The following is a 24650-nucleotide window of genomic DNA, read 5'->3' on the forward strand; positions in this document are numbered from 1 at the left end:
CAGTATTGACCTCCATTTGCAGAAGAGAATTGCTTTAGGTTCCGCTAGACTGATCTTCGTCTCGTTCTTGTATTGTATTGTATGGAAAAGCTGGATCAGCATCTGACATTGAACGATTGGATAATCCATCGTCATGAATTTCCCGAGCAGTACAGTGGGTTCAAATATTTGCAGAAAAGGGAATGTAGTCAGGCAGGACTGAGAGCAAATCTGTAGTTGGCAACCAATTCGGGATTTGAATGATGGATCACACAAGAAACAACATGAGGAAAGGGCTACATTTGGAAATGCATTTTACTTTTTTGTAGTGTGTATACTATCCACATAATGCCAGATGGGCAGTTGAAAACTAGAGCAATATGCCGTATCCCATAATGCACTATACTATATATATAATATACAGTATCAATGAAATGATCTATAATATATTTTAACTAAAATATATCCAGTTAAACACATAGAAAATTATTTTATAAATATAAATTAATATATAAATATAAATATTACTGTTGTATTGCTAAAAGTGAATATTAAGGCCTGAAAAATAAATATAGAAATACTATTTAATTTGAAATTTGAGAAATATTGTTTGTAGTTCACAGCATGAAACAAAATTATGATAATTTTACCCAAACACATACAGTTAGGTCCATAAATATTTGAACAGAAGCACATTTTTTGTTATTTTAGCCGTGTATCAAAATGTATTTGAGTTACAGTTTTATAATGGATATTGTCTTAAAGTGTAACTGTATCTATAAACAGTAAGTTCAGAAAAAACGAAAATAATTTAAATATGGTCTCTTAATTGTTTACGCAGCTGTATTTCAACACTTATATTTTAATGAAAATATTACACATAAGATGAAAAACGCTTGCTTTACCTTGTTTCTTCAACATACACTGATTCCAGAACAGCAGCAGCATATTCCAGGTTTTTCTTTAAATCCACTAGAGACGCCTCTCCTCTCTCCAGCTGTTTCACCAAACATCGTAATCTGGAAAACAAGAATCAAACATTCCTACATTAATTCAAGTATCACAACTGAACAACTTTTTGTTCTGTACCAAGCCTTTATTTGACAGTACCAGCCAATACAGTACCAGCAAAACAAAACAAAGATCAAACACCTCCCTTCCTGACAAAAATATAAAAACATCAGGGTTAAAACTTTTCAAACAAAATATTTGACAGTTTGATGACATTCCTTATGAAAGTCACATTCGGCAGTTTCTATTTAACCTCATAGAAACTAACAAAAACAATCCAAGGTTTTTATTTTGCTACAAAAACAGACATCACCTGACATGGTTATTCCGCCGCAACTTGGTAGCAATGAATTCATGAAATTATTTACAGAGAAAATCAAAAACATACGAGACTAAATAGTAAAAACTCAACCTCAAAGTCTGTCCTATGAATTCTCCCCAAAAGAAAACCTACAATGTTTTTCAGCTATAAAACTAAAGAATTAATAAATAGATAATGCATTTGTTAGATATTATTTACAAGAAAAATCTTGCTTGTTCTATAAACACCATGCACTGTGCTGTGTGATAAAAATGTGTTCTCTAACACACCCTGGTCACAATTATTGGCACCCTTGCATTCAACAACTCTGAGTCTTTTCTTTTATGTCTTTCGAGGTTTGAGAATAGATGGCAAGTCAGTACCTGCATACAGATTCTCTAAAGATCCTTCAAATGTTGGTGCTCTCGTATCTTCAATTCAAAATAAGTTTCTTGAACATTGTCCCAAAAAACTTGGAGATTCAGTTTTCCTTTATTATTAATAAATGTATATAACATAATTTCTTTTTCATGTTATATTCCCTCCACTTCAAATTGTTTTACTTCAATGAAATGTATATTGGAATATTATAGATTTCTTTAGTAAAAGACCAAAAGGAGAAACAATGCAGATTTATTTTTACAGACTTCTTTGCTCATATTTACCAAGGGTGTCAATAATAGTGGAGGGTACTGTATATGCACTTGCATCCTCAATCGAAAGCTGGAGGAGCGCAAGGTTTCTAACATCCACCAGCTCTGTGATGTCGTCATGGAGGAGTGGAACCTGTGGCAACTTGTGAAGCTCTGGTGAACTCCATGCCCAACAGGGTTAAGGCAGTGCTGTAAATTAATGGTGGTCACCCAAAATATTGAGACTTTGGGCCCAATTTGGACATTTTAGCTTAGGGGTGTACTCACTTTTGTTGCCAGCGGTTTAGACATTTATAGCTGTGAGTTATTTTGAGTGTACAGCAAATTTACACTGTTATACAAGCTGTACACTTACTACTTTACATTGTAGCAAAGTAGTGGTGTCACATGCAAATATATGAGGTGTGTACTCACTTCTGTCTGCATTGGCATGGTACCAGGAGCTTGTTAAAACGATTGTTCTTATAGAGCTTGTTAATCAACGTCACATCTGGGGACGATGGCTGCTAGTGCGTCGAATAGCATTGCACAGAGTCGTTCAGTATAAGCCCATTGATGTTTCACTTTTAATATCTCCATATACTGTATCGAACAAAACAAGTAACGGTACATATCAAAACAATAAAAGCAGGGGAGTATTATCCTCCCAAGATGGCGGCGCCACTGCAACATCCAACATAGGGCATAACGTCAGCTTCACATTCTCTACAGGCCGCTGTTAGAAAACATTGTGACACGTTTTTATAGGTGGAGGCAGAAAGATTCCCTTTGGCGCTTGACTAATGCTAGTGAGCTTGTTTTGATAGCTTGTTTTTTTACAATGACTTGAGAAAATCTGATATAATTTGAATGTGTAAGGTAAGTAATTGCCTGGGACTGGGACTGTTGTTGAAATTGTGAACTTTAACATAAGGAAAAAGATTGGCCAACCTTATACACTTTCTCAATAGATGGAAGAACTGTCAGGATTACCTTCCATATCAGTTAAGTGGTCTGACATCCACACATACCAGATAAAAAACACAATCGTGCATAGTATAGAAAAACATGTATACATCGTGATGCTCATATGTACTCACAGTGGCAAACGGTAGCAAATGCAACTACTTAACACACCTGGCACATAACACGTCTGTATGCGCTAATACGTGAAAAATAACTTAACTTGTTCCCCGTGTTGTGAATGGGCAAACAAGAGAAGTTTTAAACACATAGCCAAACCATAATCCATACCAACAGAATACAGTAGTTTCTTTAACTTATAAAGTGTACGACGAAAATGCCAGCATTTTTGATAATCACTTCTACTGGTCCGCTGGTTTATTGTGTTTAACTACAACCGTCGTCGTTTTTTCGGGCAATTGCAGCAGGTAACAACATGGCAAGATTATATTTGAAATCCATTGTGCAGACTCAGTGCTGGTTTGTATTGCCCGCCTCCAGTTTTCCCCTTGTTTTGTCTACAGCTAATGCTGTGACGTAATGGTGACATTGGCGCAAAAGATTCCTATTTCATTGAGTCAATTGATTAAATAAAGCCTGTTTGTCTTATCACATTCATTTTCAATAGTCCTCCAGCTGGAAGGGCTTTCAGAACAAACCTCTCACATGCTCTACAGTCTTTGGTGTGTCTGCTAAAACAATCAGACTGTCTTCAGAACTGACAGACTGTCTTTGGGTAGTTCAATCAAAAATGTATTTTATCATTTACCTCCCCCTTGTGTCTTTTAAACCCGTTGATGGCTTTCTATGTTCTTAAAAAAGGTTTGATTTGTGTTTTTCTTTACATTAGGAGTGGACTATGACCACCTGTTGTCAAGCATCAATAGGGTGGGAAAGCATCATTTAAATAACTGGCTAAATATTCCAAGTATCGTTAAGCATACAAACAAACTAAAACAGGTCTAATCCATTATTTGATCAAAGTCTTGACTTCTTTCTATCTCAATTTGAATTGTCTTTGCCTAAATTGCATCGTTAACATATTTACAACATTTACTTTTAAAACAGCCAGAAACAACAGTAATATGCACAACAGGAGAGCAAACTGTGAACTGTGTTGACACATGTGAGACTTTCATCAAATAGTGAATTATATTTTAGTTTTTCATCAAACCTGTTCGTATGACTTCAGAACACTTATATATGATACATGGCACACAAGGTTATTTAATGATGCTTTTATTATTTTTTTTTAACCAAAAGGTTCTGGTAAACAAAGAACACAAAACAACACTTAAAAAATCCATGTTTTGGTTACAAAGAAAGCCATTGGGGTTGAAACAACATTTTTTCCAAATGTTCGACATTTTCTATGAACTACTTTAATGACCTCTTGTGAAGGATCTGATTATTGGAAATTCTGCTCAAATGTAATGCAGTTTATTAATGTTTAGCTTGTGAAAGGTCACAGACTTGATCGATTCACTGCTTGTTTGTCATTTATCAGATGCTGTCATCTAAAAAACCTAGAATTCATTGACAACACAAACAGATGTTTATTTATGCTTTAACAAGGCATTTAGAGCGCATACAGGTCTTAGAATGATCTGGACATTTTGCATCCATGTGAAATAATACAACTTCTTTTAATTAAAGCAACAAGCCACGACAAATAATGTGTTAAACAGATTATACCACAGTACGTTTTTAAATACTTAAAAAATTCCCATAAGAAGTCGATATTATCTAAGGTCTCAGTCAAATCTACCCAAATCCAGATCTATTTGTAAAACACATGCATACATACGATGTAGCGTAGAAAGCCTGTTTTAGAAACAAGGGTCTCTGTATAAGGACCTGATCTTTTGCAACTTTATACTCATTCTCAAAACTACTTTTTGCATTGATTTGTCAGATTAACGGATAAGTAGTTATGAATGGCCATTTTTTGCACGTTTATTTTTCTCTAAACGTGTCATATGAGAAATGTAATAAAAATGGACCTGTTTCGGGATACGTATCGCACCGTGGCCTTGTGTCGGGATGCATATCATTTCGTGAAGTTGTTGGCGATACAAAGCCCACGTATTCCACTCTGAACATAGCCACAGTGATTTGGTCTCCTGCGATGACCTTGTCACGTATCACATGATCCTCTGGGGACCGTCATGACAAGCATCACGCTTACACCTAATTTCCCAAAGGGTAAACGCAGACCGTACATTTTGTATATACCGTACATCTGACATTCATGTTACATTTGTAGCTTAATGTGAAAGCAGAGGGCATAACCGCAGAACAAAATCCAGCCGAGGAGGATAAAGGATTTCATACCGTGAGCTTGAGTAAGTGGCTGGCCGACTGTCACCCTGACGATCACACAGTCACGGAGTGACATTGATGCCTTGAGGTCAATTCAATCAGAGAGGAAGATTAACATTTTCCAGTCAATGGTTCGACAGATGGATACAGATGAGAGGGAAACCCAAACAAACAGCCCTGTTCGTCCCAACACCTGATCTCAAATCAGTTACATCACACTTTTGACTCCAGCCAAACAGTTTGATCTGCAGGGCCCGGTTTTTCAAAAGGTTTAATCCGGATAAAATTGATCCGGATTTAGTAATCCTTTTTTTGCGATCCGTGATCACGTAATCCATTTTACTTTTGGAGCCAGTTTTTTAAAGCAACATCGGATTGGATCAATCTGATCCGGATAGGAACTTTTCAGGATCACCAAATCTGGATAACCAGTGCTCAAACAGGATAGGAAATCTCAATGTAGAACTATAGATATGTAAAGAGCAACAAGTGGAATAGCCAATGTGGGGTCAATATAAGTTTATTTTTATTTGAAATGAAAACACACACATTTACCCCACCCCATCCTCTTCCTGCAGTCCGCTCATCTGAGACCTACAACACAAACACTGTACATTGAGGATACTTATAACAAGCATCAAGTATAGATATATTGAATTAAAAAAAAGACTTAATGTCAAATACTCCACAATAATTTCAGACTTCCACATCTGATGTGGAGAGACCAGCTTGTCTGAGAGTAGCCTTTAGGAGGCGTATCTCAAGTCTGGCCTTGGTTTGCTGCAGTTTGGTCAGAGTCAGTTGTTCCTCTGCCAGAACGAGCAAACAGGACGTGCAACAAGGAACACAATAGTTAGACACTATTTCTGATTTGGTTTTGTATTGGATTTCAAAAATCAGTGATTGCCATTCTTTGCATTTTTTTGGTTATTCTGTAATCCTTGCATGCATCATTAATAAATATTCTAAAAACTAAAATATTTTCGATTGTGATGAATATATATATCAATTAGTGACAGAATAAAATGTATTGTTTTTGGTTTGGATAATTATTTTATGAGGCCAAACTCTTTCTACTTTGCTTTAGGCCTATACTGAAAGGCTGAATAGGTTTAATCACTGTAGCCTGACGGATGAACAAATACAATTAAAACCTTATGAAGAAATAGGATATCTTGTAAGATACTGCATGATCCAAATATAGTATTATTTGATACATTTTTTAAGTTTTCATTACATTTTGGGCATGAAATCCACGCTGAATCCACCCTTCTGATGGGATCAGTTTAATCCAGATATTTTGGATCAAAGTGATCCAAATCCTACAAAAAAGTTCAGAAAAACCCAAACTAAAGGTTTGATCCGGATCAAAACCAAGATTGGATTACGTGATCTAATCCGATTATGTAATCCATTTTTTCTTTTGAAAAACACATTTTCAAGATTTGATCCAATCCGTTATCCAAAATCCTAGTGGACTACTTTTGAAAAACTGGGCCCTGCATATAACCACTAACATTGTTATTTTATTGCTCACAGGTTGCTCTTTCAAAGCTAGGTGTGAAATGAACGTAGATTGTAGAAGTAAAATAATCTAAATTTGGTGAGAAATGTTTGAGTTCCTATTGAGATCTTCAATAAAATTGCATGCATACTTGACAAATCTGAGCTCTGTTTTTTTAGACAGAGTTGACATATCTTCTGAAACTCTGATGGACATTTGGACAAGATTTTCTCAGGAGACATATCTGATCACTTGTTGTCTATGAGAAATAATTGAGATATTTCCCACAGAAGTTTATTCTGTTTAATGAGTATTCCGTGAGACAAATATTTATGTGCATTCCTGGTATAGAAAATTGTTATGAACCAAAAGCATAAAACAACGTCAGTTACGTGATTTTGAAATTCAGAGAGATAATGCCGTCCATCAGGCGCACAACAACAATAGCATTTCTTATCATTCCACACACAAAGCTTGTTTCAGTCAGAAATGACAGATGTCCCAAACACGTGGGTGGAAAATTATGTTTGACTGGAAGAACATAGCCACCAATTTTAGCACCTGTCAATCAAGTTCACCAAAGTAAAATCTTTCCAGGAGAAACTTAATTTTTAGTCACTTTTTTACGTTTTATCATACATTCTGTCTTCGAGTGCTTTCTCACCTGACTCATTTAGTACGGTTGAATGGCGCTAGAGTTCGTTTTTCTTCTTGGTGCGGTTCGTTTGCGCAGGTGTGAATGCAGCAATCGAGTGTGCACCAAAAGAGGACGGTGAAGAGGTGGTCACAGTACACTTTCAAACGAAAATTTGAGGGGACCTCGAACAGACCGACATTTTTAAAGTACTGCACTTTTTGGGACTAAACCAGCAGCCGTAGCTGTGCAATATGGAGTGATGACAAGTGCTTGTTGACAGTTTGCACTAGCATGGTTAAGGGTGCTCCGATTGATCGGTCGCCCGCCGATCATTATCGGCTGATATTCACTGCAGTCTGAAGTAAACTGATACACGTACACACTGCAGATACATTCGGTTTACCAGAGTGATAACTGTCTGCATTCGAATTAACCCTTGAAAAATGCAGATAGTGACAAAAGCATTTACAAAAACTATACACAGTGTGTACGGAATCGAACTCAAAAACTATGTGGTCATGACGTATCTAAAAATGTTATATCTTGTAAAAATGGTCTGTTGCGGATATAAGGGATGTTTGGGGTTTTGCGACATTGTCCATATTCATGACCAAAAATAATCTAGATAGCAAACGATTTATATTCTTACAGCTGTGCGACACCAGAACATTGCTATGGTTCTTGGTATGTCTTCACAAATGCTGAAACATCGAACTTTCAGGACATCCATTCCTGTATTTAAATGGGGTTGCCTCTCACGAAAGTTTGTAGTTTTTACATGTTTGTTTTTGTCATGATTCTGCCGCATCATGTCATGTTTCTCTTGGTTTAGTGGCAGGATCATGACAGAATCTCATGTTTTGTGTGGAGAGAGGCAATTATTGTTCTTATGGCCTTCCATACTCTCTCTCCTGTCTCGTCTTTGTTCCTATCCTCTCGTTACCCTCGTTATTGATTAATGCCCTTCAACTGTTTCCCTCTTGATTTTCTCCCTTATTTAATGCCCTTGTGTCTTCTTTCTTGTAATGGGTTAATTGTGGTTGTGTGGTGAGTCCATGTGTCTTGTCAAGTCTAGTCCAGTGTATTTGTAGTTCTTGTTTTGAGTTTATGTTAAGTCTTTGTGTAGTTAGTCTTAGTCATGTTATTGTATCCATGTTTTGTGCTGTTACCCCATCGTGGGTCTTTGTTTTATTATTTATTCAATTATCTGTTAACCCCTTACCCGCTGTCTGCACATGGGTCCTCTCTCTGTGTCTCACCACGAGAATCATGACAGTTTTATTCTGTTGTCTTTTCGTATTTATTAAACAAGAAAGCTATTTTATACTCTTAGCTGTTCCTATGGCTTCTATCATTTATGTTTACTTTCTAAAAAGGGACAGGAATATGTTTGCAAGTTGTCAACCTATGATTTCTTTTCATCTATCAATGCATTAGGTAATATGTACTGTTCTCTGAAATTGTTAAATAACGAATTCTACATAAAAAATAGAGGGTTCATATAGATCCTATGATCGGTAACTGTATCGGTTCCAACAATCGATTATCGTGATCGACGCCAAAAATTTTCTGATCGGAGCACCCTTAAGCATGGATGCTCGCAGACAAACTTGGAGTTGAGTAGCCTCATCGAAATTTGGTCTGATGACCATATTGCATTTCAATTTTCGAAAACATGAATCGAGCGATAGTACAAATCTTTAGCAAACAACTCAGGGAAAGGGGGTTCAATAGATCCGTGGAACAGTGCCGGTTTAAGGTAAAGAAACTCCGCCAGCAGTATATCCAAGTTCAGAATGTACAAGTTGTACGATGACCTCGATAATATACTTGGGACAAATCCGGAAAAACTAAACGAAAATACACTCGTGTTGAGCTGCTCTCGTTGACAAGAATCTCAATAAAACAGTCAACCCTGCGGTTTCTTTTAAACAAAGTGTCCTCAGTCACTGAGGAGTCCGGTCACATGACAAAGAAAGCTGATCCTGATTGGTCGTCTTGTGTGCATTCAAAGTGCTTCTTGGCTCTTCCAGATAGAACCTTATAGCACCAAATTATAGTATTAATATTAGATTTTGTATATAGAAACTTTTAGTTTTCTTAAAGTACCACAATGCACACATTTAAAAAAAACAAGCAGTGCATAATGTATATAAATTGTCACAGAATAAGAAATATGTGAATAACAAAATTGACCAAAATGTCAGATTGAACCTAATAATTCTAACGCGACTGTCACGAAGAGGCCATACGTGACCATAAATATGTATTTTGATTGATATGTGTATGGTGTGTTTATGGTTTGCCGTGTAGCCGTAGCATTAGCCATCTGCAGGCTTCGGTTAATGTATGGCGTTATCTGCATCATTTATTTATTCTTTCATTCGGGTATCATGTAAATAACCACAATACACTTATATTAATTCAGAATATTTGATTTGCATATTACATTAAACAACGATACAACTTACCTTTGTGAAACTATAACCACACTGGGTAAAGGTAGATTCCTGTGTAACGTCATCTGAATAGGACCAGACATTCTGGTTATGACGTTGCAAGGATTATCCCGATAGAGACTGGGGAAATGTAATTGTTTGAATGTTTGTTTGAGGTTATGTGTATTGTTATTGCAGAATTTATGATGTGTCTAAAATAGTATGTGGGTATTTTTAATTGTTTAATCTAACAGTCTCACCTGTTAAAGCGGTAAGGCGCTGTCTGGATTAAACGCACCTTAAAACTGGAATACATTTTAATGCCTCCGGCTGCCCGAGCCATTGCTCACAGCGAGAAAATGCTACAATGCATAATTTTTTGCCCATGGTCCTGACCAAATAAACCGAACTAAAGGTGAGTAAGCACTTTAGGCAAAAATACTGCATAGTTTCACATATTGTTATCTTGTAAAAAAGCCTTTACTGTAGTGGTTAGGTGAAAGCATATGAACAGCTGTCTGGGTGTGTAATATAATCAGATGAGAGGCTAAATAAGCCTCAAGTCGGCTTTCTAAAGCTAATAGCCATGAGCATTTTACAAGCACAAGAGTTATTATTTTAAACACCAGCCCTATTCATCATCATACTGTATGAGGTTTATTAGCTGTGAGAGGGGGAGAGAGAGAGAGATAGTGCAGCTTCCATCATACTCATGGAAATGCAACAGGCCATAAATTCAGCATCTTAATGCAAAGCCACTATTCACATCGACTGCTCATGAGATATTCATGCACATTTGCTAAAGTGCTTTCTGAGGCTGCCAGTGATTTCTGGCAAATGAAGCTCCAGCTGAATTTCAATCAAGGTGAATGAGAAAATCAAAGATCCTACAGCTAAGAAGTAGTATCTGGATTTGTAAGTTTTTGTTGAAATTATTATTTGAAATTTCATTATTGCATGTGCGCATAGCATTCAACGTGTGCTTTTAGCCGAAACGACAAAAGATGTGAAAAATAATCTTCATCATGAACTTCAATTTTTACGGTATTTCAAATTTACATTTTACATTTACATTTAGTCATTTAGCAGATGCTTTTATCCAAAGCGACTTACAGATGAGGAAACATTGAAAGCAGTTATAACAACATAGGCAACAAAATACATAAGTGCATCAAACTAGTCCATTAAAGCCTAGCACAGTATAAAAAGCTAAGAATAGTGAGGTTAGTATTTTTTTTTATTTAAAAAAAAAAAAAATTTTTAAAGAAGGAAAGGGAAGAGAATTAGGAAAAATCAATCAGCAACGTGTTGACGGAAGAGATGCGTTTTTAGGTTTTTTTTAAAGATGGCAACCGAGTCTGCTGATCTTGTAGCAGCTGGTAGATCATTCCACCAATGTGGAAGAGATCCAGAGAAGGTACGGGGGAGTGACTTTTTTCCTTTTTGGGATGGTACCACTAGTCGTTGTTCCTTTGCAGACCGCAGTGATCTGGCAGGAACATAGATCTGCATTAGCGAGTGGAGATACGATGGTGCAGATCCGGTGTTGGTCTTGTAGGCCAGGAGCAAAGCTTTGAACTTTATGCGGGCGGCAACAGGGAGCCAGTGTAACCTGATGAAGAGCTGAGTTACATGCGCTCTCTTCGGTTCATTGAAGACCACTCTTGCCGCCGCATTCTGGATCATCTGGAGAGGTTTGATTGTGCAAGCAGGAAGTCCAGCCAGAAGCGCATTGCAATAATCCAGTTTGGACAGGACAAGAGCCTGGACTAGGACTTGCGTAGAGTGCTCCGATAGGAAAGGTCTAATTTTCCTAATGTTGTAGAGGATGAATCTACAGGACCGGGTGGTGCTGGCAACATGACTTGTGAGGTTAAGCCGATCATCGATTACCACTCCCAGGTTTCTGGCTGTGCTGGACGGTGTAATCGTTGATTAGCCTAGTTGAATGGCAAGGTTGTGGTGAATCTTTGGGTTGGCCGGGATCACAAGCAGTTCAGTTTTTGCAAGGTTTAGCTGCAGGTGATGATCCTTCATCCAAAGCGAGATGTCACTCAGGCATGCCGCGATGCGAGCAGCGACCGTCGGATCGTCCGGTTGAAATGACAAGTAGAGTTGTGTGTCGTCGGCATAGCGGTGATAGGAGAAGCCATGCTTCTGAATGACCGAGCCGAGGGATGTCATGTAAATGGAGAAGAGTAGCGGTCCAAGCACTGAGCCCTGTGGCACCCCCGTGTTGAGCTGTTGGGACGCGGAGACCTCATCTCTCCAGGATACTCTGAATGACCTACCCGAGAGGTAGGACTCAAACCATTGCAACGCCATGCCAGAGACACCCATAGCACTGAGAGAAGCCAGGAGGATGTGATGATTGACAGTGTCAAAGGCAGCAGACAGATCCAGTAGGATAAGCACAGATGACATGGATGATGCTTTTGCCAGTCTCAGGGCTTCGATGACTGAGAGCAGTGCAGTCTCTGTGGAATGACCGGTCTTGAAACCAGACTGATTGCTGTCCAGAAGGTTGTTTTGCATGAGAAAGGAGGAGAGCTGATTGAACACAACTCGCTCCAGGGCTTTGGCGATGAAGGGAAGAAGGGAGACAGGCCTGTAGTTTTCTAGCAGTGTAGGGTAGAGGGTGGGTTTCTTTAGGAGCGGTGTGATGCGGGCCTCTTTGAACGCTGTGGGAAATGTCCCAGTGGTGAGCGAAGAGTTGATGATGTGGGTCAGAGCAGGCACAACCGTTGGAGAGATGGCCTGGAGGAGATGGGTGGGGATGGGATCCAGTGGGCAGGTGGTAGGGTGGTTGGAGCCAATGACCTTTGAGACATCAGCTTCAGACAGAGTAGAAAAGGCGGGGAGCACACACGTGTCAGCGATGCGGGCGGGTTCGACAGATGGTGGCGTAGAGAACTGGCTGCTGATGGCAGTAGTTTTCTTTACGAAGAACGATGCAAAATCAGCAGCTGTTAACTCCGATGAAGGTGCGGGAGCAGGCGGACAGAGGAGAGCAGAGAAGGTTTTGAAGAGCGTTCGAGAGTCCGGAGAGTTGCAGATCCTCGAGTGGTAGTAATCTGTTTTTGCAGATTGCTAACTGTAAGGCTCCGGATCCACAGGCGCTTTTACGGTGCTAAAATATGTGGCTTTTTTTCAAGCAGAGAGGCATTGGTTACTATCAGTCAGCACGACTTTCAGTATAATGCATTTTAATATGCGGTATCTATCTTATGTAAAAATATATATCAGTGCAATCTCATATTAGCAAAATTAGCCTTTGCAGCTGTGATTTTAGGGTTTGGGGTGAAGTAAGATGTTGGTTAGCCACGTCCTAAAATATGTATGACTTCTTTTAATATCAGGTTATATATATATAAATGTTAATACACACGCAGTCTGTGTAATGAAAGTCGTTGTGAGTAACACAAAAAAATCTGGAAATTCATGTCCACAAACACGAACCAATAGATTACATTTCGTGACTATATGAGACTGGGTTACAAGCTGCGGTTCGGTCATGAATGTACTGCTTCTGCCACTCACTGAACAGAGAAGACACAGAGAAATCTAAAGCTCTCTCACTGAAAGCTAATGTTTATCCAAAAAGATGCTAATCGCTTTTTGAGGGGTAAAAACGATGTAAAGACGTGTGGGCTGAGTGACAGATGCATCTACACGGCAAGACTCCGCTGACCACGCATGCGTTTTCCAAAACAGACCGGGCATTTGTAAGTAAGCTAATGAATGGGAAACACACGTCCCTTTGGGATCGCGTTCAGGGTAGGGGATGTAGCCTACTTCCTGCCCCTCACAGTTACGATCAGTCTATTCAAAAACCTCATTATACACATCTAAAGACGTAGTTATTTATATTATATTATTTTTCTATCAAAGATTATACACTGGACCTTGAACCCTTCAAAGGTTTACATAAGCTGTAACAGAGCTCACAGACACAATGAATTAATGACACACTAACTCTCTCTCTCTCAGTGGCAATGGTCAGACTAGGCAGGAAATCAATTAATGGCGAACGATTTGAAGCCATGATGGAACGCGGGTCTACAGAAATGTCACAGCATTGTTTCACTGTGTAATTAGTCTGTTAATGAGAGTCTCAATGAGCATGTTCACCCTCCCCTCACGTAAAAACACTAAAGAATGAGGTCAGACACAGTGACTGACGTCCCGCGGGGTGAATTACCGTCGCATAATGACAGGTCAGAGAAAACAAGTGATGAATGATAATGAATTCATCTGACATGACCAACATACATGCCTGGAAAAATATACACATTTTTCACAATGCATACAAATAAAGATCGTTTAACACACGCAGTTTCTGCCAATCTCATATTATTCTTGGGTACCTATACAGTAATATTGCATACGTTGTTTCTTCGAAGAGTATTTAGTTTGATCAAACTTATAAAAGAGAGATACAGCTGTACGATTATTTCCGGAAAAATACAAGCTGCTGTAGGCAAGCAGTGGGATGGAACTACAGAATGAGCACACAATAGATCATGCCAACAAAACAAAGACATATGACTTAGTTTGACTTACTGCTTGCCATTCATGTCCGGCATCTTTTAGCACTGTGACCAGTCCATATATCAGTTTTAAACGATCTCCAAATCCAGCGTTATATCGACCGTCTATATTACATCCATCACTGTAATGCGGTGAACAAACAAACAAACCTCAACTTCTCTTACTATCGCAAAAGTAACGAACTGCAGCTGAAAGCCCCCAGCGAAGCCAATCTTGATAAGCAGGTCTTCCTATCGCTCGTCGTTTGGTGCGTGAGCAGGCTTTTCTTTAATTTCTGGGAGAATTGCCCAATAAAGGGAACCGACTTATAAAAAACCTTCCGATACAAGTTGGAGTGCTGGGGAAGTGTATCAAGCACAGAAATATTACATCATATGTCCAACTCGTTTTTAAAAAGTTGACCATGTTAAGCAAGAGAAGGCTTCTTGAGAAGTTCAACAGTGTAAAGACGTCAGAATGCATGACATAGCATGTTACCCGATCTTTACAGCTACAAAATATACCTTTATAATGAGTTCAGGCAAAAAGTCCCTTAGAAAATCAAGACATATTACAGAAACTCAACAGATTTAAAGTGTATAGTTTGAGATTATGATGAAGTATTTGTTCATATCCATACTGTGTCTACATTTATTTTAGAGCACCATGAAACCTTCAGAAAGATGCAGATTGGCACTGAGGGTGTAAAAAATCTGGACCTTATTTTCAGACAAAAGGTCAGTTGGTCACACTGCCGCCTGCTGTAATCCAATAAAAGCAATCCAATTTCTGAAAGGTCACTAATCTACATACAGCACTACTCCATGAGATGTAAACATCATAGGTTACATGGTGAGCCTGAACTGGTACACACACACAAACCGCTCATAGTCATCAATGGCTCTGTTTCATATCGTAGAGAGCCTACAGCGTAGACAGCATTTCAGGAACACCCCTGACACTTTTCCAAACTTCAAGTGGCCAAACAACATATGCTTGCTTTTAAAAAGATCCATAATGCATGGCTTCAAACTCCTCAGATGAAGTACATTAAGTAGATTTCAAGCGTGTATTTGTTTGCTTATTAGATTACTATGGCGTGAGCTCAGCAAAACTGGCAACTGACATGTTAGCTTTAGAGAAAAAACCCATAAACAAGGACACAATCTGCGTTTCATGTCAAGGAAGTAAACAGCAAGACTGCGTGGCATAGAGATGAAAATACTTTTCAGAATGCCGCACGTGCACCTCATGAGAAAGAAGTGCGGCACGCAATTTCTGCGCGGTTTTAGACACGAAATGTGAATTGCCCATCAAAACAAACCAATGTTATAAAATGCAAGGTGAAATGTATAATTGCATTTAGTAGTCACTTAACCAAAGCAATAAAACAGTGCACTTAGGGTGCACATGTGACCAGTTATTGAAAAATTAAATCCTTGGCTTTGGGAGCGTCATGCTCTATGACATGAGATAGAGAAACCACTTATTTTCCCAGCTGTGCTTTCAAAATCCAGTTTGCTGCATAGAATCAAATTAGATAAAATCATGCATTCAGCGTTTAATTCAATGCTGAGAAATTGCACTGCTGTTATTGTAAATTCACTACTTTGGTTGCATTTCTACCTATTTTATTTGCTTTTAACCTCTAAACCCCCAAATCCAGAGAGAGAGAGAGAGCTGCCTGGTCATTTATAAGTCAACCGCGTGCCACTGTGCCACAGTGATCAAATCTGAGACCGTCAAGGGAAGCAGAGTCGACCTGGGCCTGGGTGACTCATTCTTAATGGAGTTTCTGTGTTGACCTTTGTTTACGGCCCAAATCCTTCAACCGAAGCAATGAACACAGTTGACAGGTGTGTGTGAGAACACTAGGTAGACATCAACAGGAGAGGTGTTGCTCTCCATGGTTTACATTACCTTTAGATTATCAATAATACATTGCAATAGACTTTTATAGGAATGTAAGATTCGTGTCTGTGCAAAACTAACAATCGTGACGCTAGGGGGTTGTGAGGGTGTTGCTTAGCTACTAAAGAAAAGAGCATTCCCCTTCATTCATTGCATCAGAATGGTATGGGCGAGATAACTTGGCAAAGTTTTGAACATCATTGAAATCCCGGACCTGATAGAGGGAGAGTTTATTACTCACGTCTGCTTGGCAAACAGGACTAAGCACCTATTGTTGAAGTTAAATAGCAAACACAGCGTCTGGATGTATTATAAACCGGCGCTTATTGTTCCTCAAGAGAACCAGCACACTATATAACAGCATTAAATATTCATCAGACAGGTCTGCACAAGTGGATAAAACAAACCGCGTTGAGACCTTGAAGATACTGCACATACAACACATTTTCTTTTACCTTGAACTCTCTTTTAACATTAGCTTCCTCCAAATTAATTTGCTTTCTTTGTACTCTGCGAGATAAAACAATGGCCTGTTGTACTTTCATATGGATTTACCTTAAAGAAACACTCGGCTTTGATATGACGCTAACATGCAACCGAATGCATGGAGCATGGACACGATTTACTACCTTCACTCCAAGCCATGGCTAATTACTTTATTACTTTAAGTCTATTTTCAACATTTTAGAGAGTCTGTTCACCCCTGATTAATATTCCATTAACAGCTGAATTAAATGTGATTCATTTAAGTAAAGAAAAGCAGACCAGCACTAATGCAGACGCCTAGACTGAACTGTAAAATGAGGAAGGGTCCCTCTAAAGTTCTAAACCTATATCATGTTATTTCTTTAGTAATACATCAGACGAGTCAAAAGAACTACTTTCTTCGTACTTTTTTGGACCTTGGCAATATAAATCACCACCCCCTTTCATTGTAAAAAAAGCAACGTTGCTAAAAGAATTCCCTTTGTGTTTTAAAAGTGCCCCAATATTGGCCAATGGCACACATACACATCTATGCGTCAGGCCGAGTAAATAATTTATAGTTCCTCAGCCGGTTGTTAGCTGTGGGCCAGCCACACCGGACTGGAGCGGCTCAAAAACAGTCTGATAGATTATTGATGCCTGCCAGCACATCACAGGAGGCTGGAGAGGTGATACAGGGGCATGAACAGCCATCTCTGCTTCATTAAGCTCAGGAGTGTTATTCAGTGGTAAATACAGCCATTGTCCGTGTAAATCTGACTGCTGACAGTATAAGAAATCTACTGCACGGCGTGACAGATTTTTTGGCTACGCTGGGGTTTGGTGCCAATGTGCTACTGCAGCTCTGAAATTACTGTCAAATTGAGCCTTGCCTACAAAATGAATGTTCATGGGAAGGAAATCCATTATCAAATGCCAACACAAAACACCTTTTAAAAGGCCATATCATAAAGCCATTTTCCATTCTTGTTCTTTTAAAACTATTTTGATGTTTTATGAAAACAAACTTAGTTGCAGAACTCAAAACTTTCAAAGCAGTCTAAGAAGATTTGTTCTGAAGAAAAGGTTTTTATGGGGATTATGTGATTGCGATGTGGTTGCTTTCGGGATCCAATTTGAAGAAAGAATAGAAATGCAACAAACAATGCACTTATGATTGTTTTGCTGTCACATTATTAATTGATGTTAATGATAAACATCCACATACAGTATGGTACCCGTCGACTTTTGGAAACGCTTGACTGAAATGTTTCTAATCATCTTAAAATTCTTATAATTTCAAGGTGTATAAGTGTCTGAAATTACTTTTGTCAACAAAATATATATAATTTTTAAATAAATAACTCATACAGAAAAAGCAGCCAATAAGAGCAATGAACACAATACATAAATTATTCTATTAATGATTATATGAAATTAAATGCTAGTCAAAAGATACGAGTTTTGATTTATTTTAGGTGGCTTTTGGTCACAACATAATTCAAAGAGTAATAATTGTCCGACTCTATAGTTTTGATATAGTTTCCATGAGTTTAATATTATTCTAATAGATGGAAAAACTAAATAAACAATGAAAAAAACAAAAAACCTTTTGTACTTCTGAACGTAATAAAGAGAAATCTAATCAAACATGTCTCTGTTACAACATGTTTAAATGATCAATTAACTGTTATATTAAAATATAAAAATTATTGCAAGTAAGACTTTAAGAAGCGGTGAGTCTAACAGGCACAAACATGAGAAGCACATATATTTGAAAAAAGATGTCATAAAGATTTATATGTAATAATATATTGTGAAATAATGTACTGTAAAGGCTTTAAAGAGCATAAACCCCCACACATAACATCCAAATAACCTAAATATATCCATTCTACGCAAAGCCAAATTTAAGACCTCTGTGCAATGATAAAGATGCTGATGAGAGTAGGGGGCGCTCTATAATAGCTGGGGGTGGTCCCGCACCTGCTCCCACAAAGCAACTCAGTACAATCACCACAATTACACACAGCCGGCCTCAGCGGACACGCACATGAGCACCTGACAGGCCAAGCAGACCGACAGAAGTGGAGATATGTAGAGAGACAGAATTGAAAGAGGAGGACAGAAAAGTGGAGGGGCATCAGAGAACAGAGGAATGCAACTGACATGGATCTGTGTAATTCAACACACAGGGTTTCTGTAGCTTTGTTGGGATTGCGTTAGCAGCTCAAAGGTCACGGGTTCAGTTTCCAGGGAACACACACACTGATAAAAAATGTATAGCTCGAATGCAGGATAAAAGCATCTGCCAGATGTGTATATGTAACACACGCCACTAGCAAAAAATGTATAGCTCGAATGCAGGATAAAAGCATCTGCCAGATGTGTATATGTAACACACGCCACTAGCAAAAAATGTATAGCTCGAATGCAGGATAAAAGCATCTGCCAGATGTGTATATGTAACACACGCCACTAGCCCTGCCATAGTTTATCGAAAACAATATTAAATCAATTCTTCTTCACTCGTTACACCAAAAAAATCTACTAATCCCAGTTTAATATGCACAGAAAACTACAGTATAACTAGATTATAAGTGGGTCAAGAAATGTAAACACTGTGGATCTCTGAGGCTTTTAAAGCGTCTCACACATAGACACACGGTCCAAGCCTCTTATCATCAATGAGGAAGTCGAGTGGCTCTTTAGGATCTCGTGTGAAGTGTGTGAGATGTCTGGTGTCATTTACATGATGCAGGTGCTCGGACCGAATTAGCCCGTCGCTCTTCTCTTTAGCTTCTCTGACCGTCTGCCGTCGCCAATCAGCATTGAATATTTCTGCATTTATAATCATTATGGATTTACGGCCTGTGTTTGCTCAAAGATCTCCAGGTGTGAAGACTGTTGACGGTCTACATTACTAACATGAACTGTAAAAATGAATAGATTCTCACAACACCACCAACTGAGGTTTCTCAGATACTGGCAGAACCCAATAAAGAAACTCTAGAGGCAGCTTCAAGAATCTTCAAGGGGTCATATGGTGGGAATACATGTTTTTCTTTGTCTTTGGAGTGTTGCCCCATGCATGTATTAGACACGTGAAATTGCAAAAATTAAAGTGTCGGAACAAAAGATGCATCATATCTAAAAGTTAATGCTCACTAAGAAGTGCCAAACAAACGCTTTGTGTAACCACACCCCCACAAATCTACATCAGTTTGTGGTATGATTTGACTAAGACCGACCAAATGCATAAGCAAGTAAGGTGGGCGTACCTGTCAGTACAACTACTTTGGAACCTGATATTCCAAATATGGTAAGAGGCGTTATATTTCCGCCACACGCTTGCAGTATTCGACCAATCACTACGCACTGGTTAACTGGCCAATCATAACCTCGCTTTTCAGAGCGATGAGCTTTGTAAAAGATCTGCTTGTCAGAGAGGCTGGGCAAAGAGGAGATACGAACATGCACGGTATTTGGACAATAAAGCGTTTTTGAACCTTAAATCGTGTACACACATTACATTACATCTTAAACAGACGAAAATATTCGTTTTAGCCGTATCATACGAACCCTTTAAACGTTCACGGCCTCCTGGCACATCAACAGCCGTGGAACAAAAATAAGAGATTATTTCAAATTTTCATTTATTCAGCATTTCTAGATGTATTGTGTCCAGTCCAGTGTCTGTTTAATTTGAAGAAAATCAAACCTCAGGAGTGGCACAAAGTCATCCAACACCAATGTGAAAAACTGACACCGTGACAAAACACATGAAAACTGTGAGACAAATCCAGGTTATCACTTGAAAAATCATTTTTTTTACGCTTCCTACAAATATAACTGTTGTATTTATTGCTTAAAAGTGAACATGAACTTGGTTTCTTTGCAGTATTTGAGGTCGGAAAAAAATAGAGAGCATCTTTTCTGTTATTTTGATTTTACTTTTTCGTGTTCTGCAAATAAATGCAAATAGAAACAATATTCGTTCGAAATTTTGGAGAAATATTGTTAATAGTTCACTGAATGAAAAAGATTAAATACACATTCAGTATCTCCATTTCTTTCAAAGATCCTCAAACAATACTCCTCATCTTCTTTCCAATGAGCGTGTGCGTATTTTCACACACATGTTTGTAACCGACCTGTTGCGTCTGTAATGACAGAGTCCCAGAATGCTCTGCAGTCCAATTAGCCTGCCATAATTGCCCAGAACCCCATTGAGCCGTCAATCAAACTGGTGCTGCACAGGAAGTCCTCCCTCCCTCTGTTAACAGAGGAAAGTCTCCACTGAGCCCCCCCCCCAATTAAACCCACACTAATCCAATATTAGAGCAGGATTAACCCTCTCGCTCTCTCTTTCACCATATCTCTCTGCACTGGTTTTCCTGACATCTTTGATTCTCTATTATCCATCTTTCCACCTCTTCTCACTCATAATTGCAGAGTGCTCAGTGCAGGCCCAAACACGTGCTTTCCTACAAATGTTTCTGTGATGCCAAACATAAATGCCGTCCCTGTCTTCTTTGCGCTTTGTGTTGTCACATCAAATGTACACACCTGCTTTATCTTTTCACAGGATTTGTACATAACTCTAGTTTACACTTCTTAAAATGTAGTTATAACCGACCCCAAGTCAACATTACATTACATTATTAGTTAAAGCTGGCCATATTTATACATTCTTATTGTGAAATGGTACATATGGCAGATTAAAAGTTGGCGATGTAAAGCTGGTTTTAGCTGGTTTAAGCTAATTTATGATGTCAGCTGGTCTACCAGTCATTGAGAACTGGTCTGACATACGGATCACAAAACCACGTTGGAGCCGCTAGAAACCAGTAGCATTACGATAAATGAATAAGAGAAGAATGCTACTGAATTTCACTTACACAACAAATAATGAAAAACAAATTTCAAACTTTAGGGCAACTCGGATTTAATGTTTTGAAAGTGCTCTAGATGTCAGAGAGGAACCACAGGAACTTCAGCACGCCGTAGATCTCCACTGTCTTACCTCTGTGAAGTTTTCTTGTATTTCCTCCTGTAATATAAAATAAATAAAATTGCATTAGATTTTATTCCCTGTACAATCAGAACCAAAAGACAAATGAATTAAAACGCAAACAGATCAACTAAACAGGTGTATTAGACACCTAAACATATGTAATACAATGAATCAGTAATAAAATGTACTCATCCTTACAGTATGTCATTCCAAATCTGTATGACTTTCTTCTGCAGAACACAAAAGATATTTTAAGAAATGTCTGTGGTTTTGTGTCAATGATTTGACAGTAACTGGGGTCCAATGTTCTAAAAAAAATATTTTTCGCAGAAGAAAGTGATACAGGTTTGTACTGACATGAGGGTAAATACATATTCCTTTAGTACTTAAAACTAAGACTACCTTAAACCTCTACTGTAGGCTATTTTAAAGCATCACTGTCTCTGGTATGTTTACAATGGCTTGCGGCTAATAGCCCACACGCGAATTTCCCCCCTAAAGACCATTAAGAACACAAGGACAGTGAAGCAATACGTCGGCGCACTGATAGACGGTCGGCCATTCATTTCTCATCTCTGCCGTAAGCCATTACATCACCGGCCCCTGAAATCGCTCCTTGCAAACTCTCTCTCTCGCTCGCTCTCTTTCGATCTTCTCTTTTAAAGTCTCCGAACACGGCCCTGATTGCTCCCTCACTACATTAAGCTGTTGTATACACACAAGGGTACGTGCAAAACCACGTGCGCGACAGCTGGGCACGCTCAAAGCTTTCCTTTGAGATGAATGTAGATGAAAACAGATTTACAGTCAAGCTGCAGAAACCTTTAACATCTACATTGATCCGCTACAGCTTCATTTTGATAACTGAAACTCGCAAAACAGCTTAACACCTGTGACCTTGAGCTTTCCTTTTCATTGACGGACATTGGTCCAAAATGAGCAAAAGCTCTTTAGAACAAGTTCCTAAAAATGAAAACTGTCACTTTGTTGCAAAGAATTATAAGCTCGTACATATTTTTAAATATGATTATTTTACAGATAATGGGTTCCTCACAAAATATATACGTTTATATATATATATATATATATATATATATATATATATATATATATATATATTAAATATTCAATTAAATATTATATTAAAAATAAATATATGTCATGTTAACAAATAAGACACAAAAACCTCTTAAAACGTGACAACACAAGGAAAGTTCAACTAACGCATTCAACCGTCTGTGACGAGAGGACAGCTGAGGAAAGTAAAAAGCCTTTTATTCTGTCTTTCTCCTCTCTCTTTCTCTTTTCATCTTCACACATTGTGAGGAAATTGCCTTTCATTCACCGAGTCTTGAAGCAATAAGAGACTTCTGAAGAGTCGCCAGCCACCAATAACAGCTGGAGAGAAAAATTGACTGACATCAAATAATTGAGTTTATGTCTACGGAGGAAGAATTTCTTTCATATATATTTGAGAAGCATTTTAAATACATTGAAGTAACCAGTTTGTTGTGTTGAGAGAGTCTCAAAACTCTTCACCTGAAGCATGAATACGTCACAGGACAATAACAATGTCCAGAGTATTTCCTGTAAATATTTATGACCTGTGTTTATTTTAAATGAACAGATTTCATGAATTGAATGCTCAGAACACGTTCAGATCACATTTCACCACATTTCCCTTTCAGATTTGAATTGTAATGCTATTTCAATGATGACAAAGCATAGCCCCCGCTGATTTGTATTATAATTCATAAAATAACCAAAAATCCAATATAATTTTAAAGGGATACTTCACCCAAAAATGAACATTCTGTCATCGTTTACTCACCTTCCAGTTGTTCCAAACCTGTATTAATGTCTTTGTTCTGATGAACACAGAGAAATATATTTGGAAGAATGCTATAACCAAACAGATTTTGCCTCCCTGTTGACTACCATAGTAGGAGAAAATACAATGTTAGTCAAAAGTGCCCCAGAACTGTTTGCTGTCCGACATTCTTCAAAATGTCTTTCGTGTTCAACAGAACAAAAAATTAGTTTTTCCTACTATGGGAGTCAATGAGGGGCGAGATCTGTTTGTTTTTAAGCATTCTACCAAACATCTTTTTTTACAGACATTTATACAGATTTAGAACAACTCGAAGGAGAGTACATGATGACAGAATAAAAATATTTTTTATATAATGGGAAAGAATCACATACAGATTCTGTAAAAATATAAAGGCGATGTTTTTCGCTTTCATGAAAATAACAGCACTATGCAAAACTGGGATTGATTTTAAAAATGAAAGTGGTGAAAAGTGACCTGGATTTACTTTTGAGATTTCTGCTGTTGATCTAAATCTAACCTGCGTGAGACACACAAATATGCATTCACGAACACAAGACAAGAAATCCTATTGAAATACTTACAGTCCCCGCAATCGAAGCCAGATTTTCTCGATCTGGTCCGGCTGTAAATACTTGAGCGACGTGCTTTCAAACTCCTCGATCTCTCTGGTGGGAGACTCCATGATGCTGAGGCAGGAAAAAACTTAATCCAGAGACGGGCGAGAGGAGAGACGCTCTTCAGAGCAGTTGTGTTCAGGACCCTGCAGATGTCATGCCCGTGACTCGAATGTGCTCCGCTCCGGGTTCGAGCACAGGACTGTGTGTGATAGCACTGCAGTGTCGTGCACTACACTTCTCTCTCTCTCTCTCTCTCTCTCTCTCTCACGCTCCCCCTCTTTCAGAAATACAACGCAGCACAGATTAACCCAGACTTGTGATTTCATGAGTGATGGTGGAGAGGTAGAGCAGACCGGCTGAAGCCTCCAGTGTTGAAGGTCCCAGTGTGCAGCCTGATCAATAACTACATGCTGTTTCTCAATCCCAAAGAAAAAACAATCAACGTCATCTCTTTAATATTGTTTTCCTAGACATCAGTGGGATTAAATG

General features: G+C 38.5%; 1 protein-coding gene across 1 annotated transcript in view; it reads right to left on the reverse strand.

Annotated features, from left to right (window-relative positions):
- pde1cb (phosphodiesterase 1C, calmodulin-dependent b) overlaps positions 1-24366 on the reverse strand; it is a 40262-nt gene extending 15896 nt beyond the window's left edge. The window contains exons 1-3 of the mRNA XM_079453616.1: positions 24126-24366; positions 21720-21746; positions 885-998 (exon numbers count right to left, since the gene is read on the reverse strand). Of these exons, the coding sequence (XP_079309742.1) occupies positions 885-998; positions 21720-21746; positions 24126-24226 (242 nt within the window). The 5' untranslated portion in view covers positions 24227-24366. The remainder of the gene's footprint in view (positions 1-884; positions 999-21719; positions 21747-24125) is intronic.
- Between the last annotated feature and the right edge of the window lie 284 nt (positions 24367-24650).

This window comes from Barbatula barbatula, assembly GCF_947034865.1.
Source record: "Barbatula barbatula genome assembly, chromosome: 3".
NCBI classification, from domain to species: domain Eukaryota; kingdom Metazoa; phylum Chordata; class Actinopteri; order Cypriniformes; family Nemacheilidae; genus Barbatula; species Barbatula barbatula.